We start from the raw sequence: 10,411 nt of genomic DNA, 5'->3' as shown, positions 1-10,411 counted from the left end.
TGTATTATCTTATACTTTTCATCCTGTGAGAATTTCTCCTCTTTACATCGCCTAGGACCAGGTGGATGTCTAATTTCAAAGACTACTCCAAGTTGTTTTGACACCTTCCTAACTTTTCATTGTATCGCATTCGTGTGATGTTTAGAAATGACTAATCTGAATAAACGTTGCAACTAAGCGATTGTGATTGCCTTTCCAGTTCATCATTTTTTGTGCTTGCATTCATTTGAAAATGAGGATTTTGTTCGTATTTGCCTTGTCATTTGTCTTGCAGACATGCTCGGGCCGCGATTGCGAAATGGTGAGTATCCGCGGTTTGAGCAGAATAATGGATAGTCACCGGAATTGGATATCCGAAAATGTATCTTTGTTGTATTTAGGTATTCAGATGCCATGACAACGATTTAAACAATCGGATCAATCTGCAGATTGGGACGGAGTTGACGGGGCACTACACTTACCAGAAATTGGTGAGCTTGGATTCATATTTCACCCTGCAGCGATAGCAGATTTTTTTTGACAGGCACAAATGTTCGAACGCCATTCCCAATACTTGCCAAAAGTAGCGAAATACTTCCGCCAGAAATCGATGGAAGAACTTGCCCATGCGGAACGGTTCATTCAATATCAGAATCAACGAGGCGGAACTGTTGAAATGAGTCTTGTCACAGTATGTCAGATTTTCGTTTACAGGCTTGTTAAACTACCTGTGACAACTAGCTGCTGGTTTTGGAGTAGTTCTAGTTGCGCATTTTAAAAATAAACTTAGTTTCAGAACTACTAGAAAACACGTGTAAACGTTTATAAGTAGTGATTACTATAGGGTTACCATATTTTGGAATCGGGAAAGGAAGACACTTGAAAATTTTCAAACTGAAAATACCGGAGGAAAATTTCGAAAAAGTGGTAAATTTTCCCCACTCCGTGGTCGGTTGACTAAAAAAAATGAAAATGGTTGATAACGGAGCGTTACTTCAGTGCTGATTTATTGTAACTCAGTCGAACTTGGCACTATACATCCAACCAAAATTATCAAAAAAGAGGACAAAATCTCAAAAAGGAGTACATTTAGGCGTCCTCGGAGGACATTTTCAAAAACCTGAAAAAGGAGGACAAATCCTCCTGAAGGAGGACGTATGGTAACCAGGGCTGTGGAGTCGGAGTCGGGAGTTGAGCTAATTTTCAATTGATGGCGTCGGAGACGTGAAAACTGTGGTGGCTGGAGTCGGAGTCGTGGAAAAAATACTAACTGGAGTCGGAGTCGGAGTTTGTGAAAATGACCCGATTTCGACTCCGACCCCAACCTTTTGATCTTGAGAAAAAATGCTTTCGAAGATAACTTTGAATTACTAATAATAACTAGAATATGATTTTTATGTACCATCAATCCCTTTTATTATTAGCGATACAGATCAGGGGCGGCCAGACCGTGCCCCACAAGCCGAAAGTGGCCCGCTAGAAGGTTTTGTGTGGCCTGCGAGGTAATTCTTGAAATTAGATATAACATCAGGTAAATTGCAAGGCCTTACAAAATTTGATTAGCCTGACCGCGAAATTTGATGATAAATAAAACATCAGCTTCGACGCATTGCCGTAACCAGGGGCCAGCCACATTCATCGCAGATCTTCGTAAATCGACCATAATGTAGAATATTCCGTAGCAGATTTATTTGACTTGAAATTTTTCTTCGCACTTCGCGCGATTTATTGTCACATTTCATGCATTTAGTATTGCAAACCCTCGGAAATTAGAAATACGCGTAATTTACAGAATTGAGTCCAACTATACTCGCAATTGAGAGAACGTGTCGTACAACATGCGACTTCGCTTGTGCGTTCGAAGCGAGATCGTCGGTGATGAAACATTTGCACAAAATGACAGAGGCATGTTCACAGAAACCGTCGATATTGCTATGTCTAAAACGCGAAATAATCCTGTCTTGCCAAATGAGCCCATTGCTATACAGAGGCGATCCCCAATTTTGCAAGTAATATATTTATTGATCGAGTTTATTCATTACCTTTGAACAAATTTCGTGCTTCGCACGACCAGGTCATGACTGCACACTGTAAAGTTGTACACAGAGTTTTCATGACATAATTGTTATTAATTATAAAGCGTAGTCATTTAACCGTCACAGTGGCATATAATTTTCGAAGTAAATTGGTAATACTGTTGAAGTCGGGGTGGGAGTCGGAGTCGGAGTCGGAGGGGGAGCCGGAGCCGGAGCCGGAGCCGGAGTCGGAGTCGGAGTCGGAGTCGGTCCATTGAAGATGTGTGGAGTAGGAGTAGACGTCGGTGGTAAAATTTACCGACTCCACAGCTCTGATGGTAACCCTAGATACTATGAGATAGCAATGGCTGCAATAACATCACACAGCAGGACCGGTATCACAATTCACGCCAAACGGCGACATGTGTTTCCCCGCTTGCTCTAGCACTAAATAATTTCAAAATGTGCAACTCAAACTAGAGATAGAACTGAAACTACCCGATCTTCGAATTCCGTATCTAGAACTACTCCAAAAGCCAGTAGTTAGCTGAACATCAACTAACTAGATTTATATAGTGGTTAGTACAAGTCCGATTGATTGGTCGGAAGGATGAAAAACCTTATTATACGCCAGGGGTTCTTGAACTGGAGTCTGCGAACTAGTTTTAGGGGATCCCTGAAAAAGTGATACTTCAAGAAATTACAAAAACAGCTTATCCTTCGAGAATTAGGCCATGAGTAGGACTGACAACCTTGTCTAGTCACCAGTGATCTTATTTTAGGCATGTAATAACCTAAATTGAGTTCAGTCTGATGTAGTGACGTTCCTCTCGTTGGCTTCTGAAATTCTGGGGGCACGCGCGACCGCCTACAATTTTAGAAGACGTCCACGATCAAAAAAGTGCAGGAACGCCTCTTGTGCACAAATTCGCAGCCCTGCTATGCCTAGAATAATTTATTAAACCCGCCTATAGATATCGAAGAATTGATGATTTTCGACCGTTTTAGATTTATGAGGAAGGTAGCTGCAAGACAGCGATGGATGTGAAGGAAGCTTTTCGGTGTGCGATGGAATTGGAGGCTCATGTGACTAGAAAACTCACAGAATTACACCAGTGAGTAGTCTGTAGCGCGTCGCGTTTCCTACTAGTCAGCCGTCAAGTTTACCGGACCACGACCTGACACATCGATCTCGCCTCCTATCACCTACCACCCCATTTTTCCGCTTGTCCTTTTGTATTATCATTTATATTTCATTCACTGTGCATGCCTCCTATCGCGTAGGCCCAGATGTGTGTCTGATTTCCAAGACTACTCCATGCTGTTTCCACACCTACCTATCTTTACATTGTATCGCAGTCTTGTGGTGTGTGGAATGACGAAATTCTTGATAAACTGGTACTGATTTCTTACTCAGGGCTGCTTCGAACATACAATTTACCGGCGAATCCAATTGCGAAGACCTGTTGGCATTGGAGGATGATGATCTTCGCCTCACGCAGGTAACCGACAACATTATGAGGGCAGAGCCGAGAAATTTGTGTCATTTTTCAAAATTCCGAAGTAGCCTACCATAAGTCTTATGTTCACGAGACGTCCTACAAGTTTGCTCGGTGCTTCATATATTGGTGAAATTCGCCGGCGGAGAATGGGGTTCAACCTCGACATCTCCGGATTAATGGTCGACCGATTACACTGATTCAAGTGAATCGTGAATGCCATAGACGTCTACGCAATACGCTCGCATAATACCTCGAAATTGGCTTAGCACTAACAGCACTACAAGTATGTTTTTTTTAGATTTACGCTCGTTTTTGTGAATTTACTCAAATTATGCCAGTAAATATATCCCGTCAGTGATATTAAGGTAAAACGCCCGTTGAATAGGCAAAATGCAGGTAGTGCTTTTGTTGGGTAAAACAAAATCACAGATTGTTTCGCCCAAGGAATTGACGAGATAATCGCAGTATTTGGGCCAGCAGCTGCGCTTCGCTCCAAGCTGTTGTATATAGTTGTAGCTCTTTATTTTGCTGATGAATGCGCTTCCGAGCTGTGGCGCGATCTAGCATCTATGCCTCATTCATTGGCCAAACTCGTCAATCCTGCTCAAGTATATTCGTTCCACGGAATTTACAAGCTTGCTTATTTTCAGCCGATTTTGATCACCATCAAGCACGATTCCGGAGAGAGGGTAACAAGCAACTACACAGACTGCAATTGTGAAAGCGGGGAACCAAATTGTTTCGTTGCTGGCTATGCCTACGTCGAGGTTCGTTATTGGGTCTTCGCTGAACGCAGAACGAGTTGTAAACGCAACTTTCTGATTATTTCAGTTGGCCGAGATGATCGTCCACGAATTTTTGGATCATCAACTCGAGGACACGAAGGAAATTGCCAATTATTACAACACACTCAAAAACATGAACAGTGAAGGGAATGCCAAACTCGCTTCGTGGTTGTTCGACCAACACCTGGAGCTTTGAAATCATCCATTTATTTCATTCATGTTTTGAATCACTTTGAATAAACGTGACTTGAAATTATTGTCTGCCTCATGCATGCAGCCCATTTTTTACCCGAAACAGAACGTACTTGGGGTTATAGGCAGGGCATGGTATGGTATGGTATGGAACGACAATTTTTCATACTCCATACTTGCCTTACTCTCTCCATACCACACTTGCAATTTTCCATACCATAGCAACGTTGTTCCATACCATACTTGATACATATTCCATACTTTCAAATACTTCAATATCATAAGTATAGTACCTTTTCTAGCACCTATATTATTGATATTCGAATGCCATTTTTGCTTGAACTAGCCATGATGCGAATCTAATTCCTGGTGATAGTTTCGCAGAGTCTGTTTTGGTGAGGTTTATTAGTTCACGGTGGCGAGCTGCCGTCTACATCTACTCTGCAGCTTGTGCGAGCAAAATAAGATAGTCAGCAGATTTGTTATCTAGGACAGTCCATAAAAGGGACGGGTAACATACGGCCCGCGGGCCAGATGCGGCCCGCGACGAGATTTTGTCCGGCTCGCGTACAGTTTCCCGTCTTGCATGATAATGTGGCCCGCGGCCCCAGTCTGCCGAGATTCCCCACTACTTGCCTAAACGTCAAATTTTAGTGACTGTATGTTATTATATAGGTGTGCGCACTGCGCAGCGTGCGAGAGTGGAGCTTACGCGTAAGTTCGTCGAAGCGAGAAGACTTGCATTATCGACATTTACGATGTACTCAACCCTAATGAATTGAAATCGTGGTAAATTTTGGGTACCGAGCTTATCAAACGCTTTAAAATCTTAATTAAGGATTGCACCGTGATTTAGTTGATCAGAGAGATGCAGACATGGCGGCGCCTGTATGACAATGCTGTTCTCAAATCCACATTGTACTGTCATTATCGGCGAGAAATAACTCTGAAGTGACATATTGCTGTCGATGAAATACATTCATTAAATACGATTTATTCCTTGTATATATGCGCGAATAATGTATCCATTCAGCAATCCGGCCCGCTGACTGGAGAAGTTGCCCGCCCCTGCTCCATAAGAATATCATCGCATTTTCGGTATATTGGTATGAGGCGCATGCAAGTTTGAAGTAAATACTCGCAAAATAATTTATAATATACACTGTAAAAAATGAACATGGATTTTATCATGGAAATGACATGACTCGCTCTGTGTCATGATATCAGACTTATTCTCGTTTGCACCATTGAGATGCTTTGACGATTGAGATGCGATAACCATGATATCCCGGAATGCTGAACGCTGAGCCGGATAGCTACGGATACCAATTTTTTAGTCTTTGGTCTGACATGGCCGTGAATTGATCATATGACCTACCGATCAAAAAGCAGGACGCTTTATCATTTCACTATTTCGCTATTACAGCTGAGTGACAAGTAAACATCGTTACATCCTCACAGGATATATTGCAATACACAAACATCGTGATTCGAAAATAGCTACATCATCGCACGCAAACATAGCCGTTCGGTTACGGAGCCACAATGACTCTGGATTATCTGGTTACAAGACCAGTCATGCGTACAGTGTAACGTTCAATTCAAAAGGATTACCAGTGAACTCGGCACTTGGTGAATTCGGCCGGACGAACTCGGCACTTGGTGAATTCGGCCATTGGTGAACTCGGCCATCGGGAATTTTTGTAATAAAAATGCATTGAATATATATCTCAGATAAAGAAGAATCACGTGCCGTGGTAGATCGCGTAGCGGTACCGGTCACCATGATTGGTTACTGGAATGTTTGCCGGTGAACTCGGCACTAATCTTGGGATATCCACCTCCAATCTCCCTTTCCCCCAACCTAATATCCCCCCTTCCCCAATCTTGGGATAGCCTAACCCACTTCCAATCACCCTTTTCCCCCAACCTCCAATCCCCCTTTCCCCCAACCTAGTATCCCCCCTTCCCTAATCTTGGGATACCCTAACCCACCTCCAATCTCCCTTTCCCCGAACCCTAATATCCCCCTTTCCCCAAACCCTAATATCCCTCTTTCCCCCAACCCTAACATCCCCCTTCCAAACCCTAATATCCCCCTTTCCCCAACCCTAATATCCCTCTTTCCCCAACCCTAACATCCCTCTTCCAAACCCTAATTTTCCCCAACCCTAATATCCGTCTCTCCAAAGGCACAAAAAAAACAATTTATTTTGACGTTTATAAATTTTTGTTCGTGTTCGTGGGAAACGTTTATTGGTGATCCTTTTAAAACTTCGTTATTTCGTAAAACACAGATATCCATCTTCTCAAAAGTCGTCCGTCCGTCCCACGCCAAGTCAAATCAACACCGAGCCGACCACGCGTGGTCGATGTGCGAACGTCGCGTTATCTCCCGCGCTTGCGCAATCCGTGATCACGTGATCTAATCACGCCGTGACTGCGTGATCTACGCATGCCCTGACCTCCTTACAAGATTGCCAATCACTTGATAATACTATTATTGGTTTAATAATTCATATTAATAGCTGTTAATACACTTTATTACAAAATTTCCCGATGTCCGAGTTCACCAATGGCCGAATTCACCAGTGGCCGAATTCACCAAGTGCCGAGTTCACCAAGTGCCGAGTTCGTCCGGCCGAATTCACCAAGTGCCGAGTTCACCGGCAACCTTCAAAAGGATTGGCAAAAATAGAAGTTTGATAGAGTTAGTCATTTCATGGGTTGTCTTTGTCAAAGTTGCAAAGTTTATGCCATTATGGCTTGTTGCTGTATTAAGCCGTGGATTGGATGGTAAGTATTGATGTATTTATTGTGCCTGCCTTCGCTGTAATATATCCGCCGAATCTGCAATGCGTCACTGGGTATAGTCGAACCTGAAGCACCAGAGTGAAGTTATCACACAAAACCGATGGTACCAACTAAAGGTTACATGTGACATACACTAAGGAGGTATCACCAAACTGCGAAAGCAAAGGCGGACCCAGATTTGCATACTCACATACAATAAAAAAAACGTGCGGGAACTCTCGCCATACCAAATTTCACACGAAACGGCCATCGCAATCGTGCAAAATTATATTTATGATCGGGCTAATGTATATATTTCAACGAAATATGCAGTAACAATCACGTCAGTTAACTGATAAAAACCATTTTGTAACCGACTTCTGACCATTGCTCAAGATGTACAAGCGTGTGAACTCTATTCTTTTCAAATTTCATCGAGATCCAATGTTAGCAGTTGGGTCAAAATTCGCCGCGCCCCCTAACCCACATCCCAGGATTCACGTCAGATAACCGAGAAAACGACTTTGTAACCGACTTCTGACCATCACACAAGATGTATCAGCATGTGAACTCTATTTGTGCCAAATTTCATCGAGATCCAATGTTAGCAATAGGGTCAAAATTCTTCCCCCCCCCATCGCAGGATTCCCGTCAGATAACCGAGAAAACGACTTTGTAACCAACTTCTGACCATCATACAAGATGTACCAGCGTGTGAACTCTATTTGTGCCGAATTTCATCGAGATCCCATGTTAGCGATAGGGTCAAAATTCGCCCCCTCACCCCCCATCATCATTGGTTTATTAGCAATTTTATCAGTTCAATACACCACAAAAATGCGATACAATGAAAAGAAAGGAAGATGTCGAAGCGACTAGGAGTTGGCTATGGAATCGGACACCCACCTTGGCCTAGGCGATGTAAAGAGGAGGCATGCACACTGAATGAAAGTAAAGAAGATAGCATAGAAAAAGGAAGCGACAAGAAATAGGGCGGCATGTCATGGGAAGCGAGATCGATAGGTCAGTCGTGGTCCGGTAATGTTGCGGATGGACTGTATTTATTTAGCAGTAATTGCTTGTATTTCGACTTCAATGTGGACATGCTCGTCGACTGCCTGATGGCCGGCGGGATACTGTTCCACACATCAGGTCCGGCATATTTGATAGAGCGATGATCTTTTCGGTCGATCATATGATATTTGGACGATGTGGACGCGCGTGTGTTGTACCTGTGCGCTTTTGATTCAGAGGTAAAGAAGTCATCACGGGATTCACGTCAGATAACCGAGAAAACTACTTTGTAACCGACTTCTGACCATCAAACAAGATGTATCAGCATGTGAACTCTATTTGTGCCGAATTTCATCGAGATCCCATGTTAGCAATAGGGTCAAAATCCCCCCCCCATCGCAGGATTCACGTCAGATAATCGAGAAAACGACTTTGTAACCGACTTCTGACCATCAAACAAGTTGTATCAGCATGTGAACTCTTTTGTGCCGAATTTCATCGAGATCCCATGTTAGCAATAGGGTCAAAATCCCCCCCCCCATCGCAGGATTCACGTCAGATAATCGAGAAAACGACTTTGTAACCGACTTCTGACCATCAAACAAGATGTATCAGCATGTGAACTCTATTTGTGCCGAATTTCATCGAGATTTCATGTTAGCAATAGGGTCAAAATCCCCCCCCCCATCGCAGGATTCACGTCAGATAATCGAGAAAACGACTTTGTAACCGACTTCAGACCATCAAACAAGATGTATTGGTCAATTTGACGTGATCTAGGCGCAGGGGTCCAGACCGCGGCGAAACGCCGAGCAAGGCGTTGAGAAGGCTCCTCGCTAATTACCTCAATTTCGCACTTTTCGAAACCGCGAATTTTTTTGCTGGGTGGCTGTAAATATCGTCCCAACATGTTTTTTGGTTTTTCTGCTCGACTCCTCTTTTTCCAAATTTCGATTTCAGGCTCGGCACATGTGCTAACTCAGTGGTTCCCAATCTTTTTCGACTCATCGCCCCCTTTTCAAACTCCACACCGATCATCGCCCCCCAAATATTGGGAACCGAAAAATGGGCTTACAGAATGAAATTATTGTCGAGCCGACTAAGAAAAAAGGTCAACTTTTCGGCTCGACCTCGGAATTACACTTTTCCAGCTAAATTTTGGTGAGTTGACTAACAAAAAAGGTGATTTCTGCGACTTGATTCCAAAAGGACCGTAACAGCACTTCGTCCCCTCCCCCCAATACGTCGGTCTTGACCCACCTTCATAGGGCGATAAAGCAAACTTCTGCACCCCTCAGACCCAACTCCCCCAATACCTCTTTACCGCTACTTCTCAGCACAAATTGTCGGACCCTTTAGTTAGTCGGCTTAATTCGCGCGAAGCGTGTAAAATTTCTATCATTCATGATTGAATCGGTCAATATGATCGGGAAATGCACATATATTGCTGTCAATTTTTTATCCTCTCTCTGCTCATGTCTTCAGATTTACCGGTTAAGCTGAGTGAGGTGTCTTGGAAAATGTAGGGCCCCTAAATAATAATTGAACATATTCGGGCGGACCCGTGGGTATAATGACTTCGTTACGTAATGACATTTCGTGACCTGTCTGCTATGTCAAAAGATATTCAAATCGCCTATACGTACTAAACTAAAAGACGCACACGATTTCAAATTGGTATTTCTGCACTGGCAATTAATTTTCCTCTGCGAGATCGCATTTTTTGTGGGGTTCTGATTGCCAGACAGGAACATTTGGCGCCAGCCATTTAGGCGCCTATAGACAATTAAATATATATGTATATCGTATATATCTCGAAGTCGGGCAGCATAAAGGCAGTCCTTTTCCGCCAAGGTTTTCTCGTTCTGGCACACTTCTCGGAGTCGCATGTTACATGGCCTGAAACTTCATATGTCTTGGTGCGTCATGGTGTGATAATGGCTGACGCCGAGATGCCCATTTCTATACCTCATGCGTATTATTTCTTGGAGGAAGGGTATCCAATAAGCAAGAAACAAGTGACCACGAAATGGCGCGCAGCGCGAAAATTTTTGGAAAAAGTTGCCTAAATTTCCAAAATAATACTCTATAATTAATGTTAATTCACAAAAAAATTGTGGGCCCCCTTCGA

At 43.2% G+C, this 10,411-nt stretch overlaps 1 protein-coding gene across 1 annotated transcript; it reads left to right on the top strand.

The window, feature by feature from the left end:
- The first annotated feature begins 197 nt into the window (after positions 1 to 197).
- On the top strand, positions 198 to 4,537 carry LOC145432778 (ferritin, heavy subunit-like). The gene is made up of 7 exons (XM_080309598.1): positions 198 to 301; positions 381 to 470; positions 524 to 670; positions 3,003 to 3,109; positions 3,412 to 3,496; positions 4,147 to 4,263; positions 4,328 to 4,537. The coding sequence occupies exons 1-7, from the start codon at positions 233 to 235 to the stop codon at positions 4,475 to 4,477; spliced, it is 765 nt and encodes a 254-aa protein (XP_080165724.1). The 5' UTR covers positions 198 to 232; the 3' UTR covers positions 4,478 to 4,537.
- The last annotated feature ends 5,874 nt before the right edge of the window (positions 4,538 to 10,411 follow it).

This window comes from Botryllus schlosseri, chromosome 2 (genome assembly GCF_051294905.1).
Source record: "Botryllus schlosseri isolate E-star chromosome 2, Bs_hap1, whole genome shotgun sequence".
In the NCBI taxonomy this organism is placed as follows: domain Eukaryota; kingdom Metazoa; phylum Chordata; class Ascidiacea; order Stolidobranchia; family Styelidae; genus Botryllus; species Botryllus schlosseri.
The sequence above is the reverse complement of the archived record's forward strand: the minus strand, read 5'-3'. Positions and strand labels throughout refer to the sequence as shown.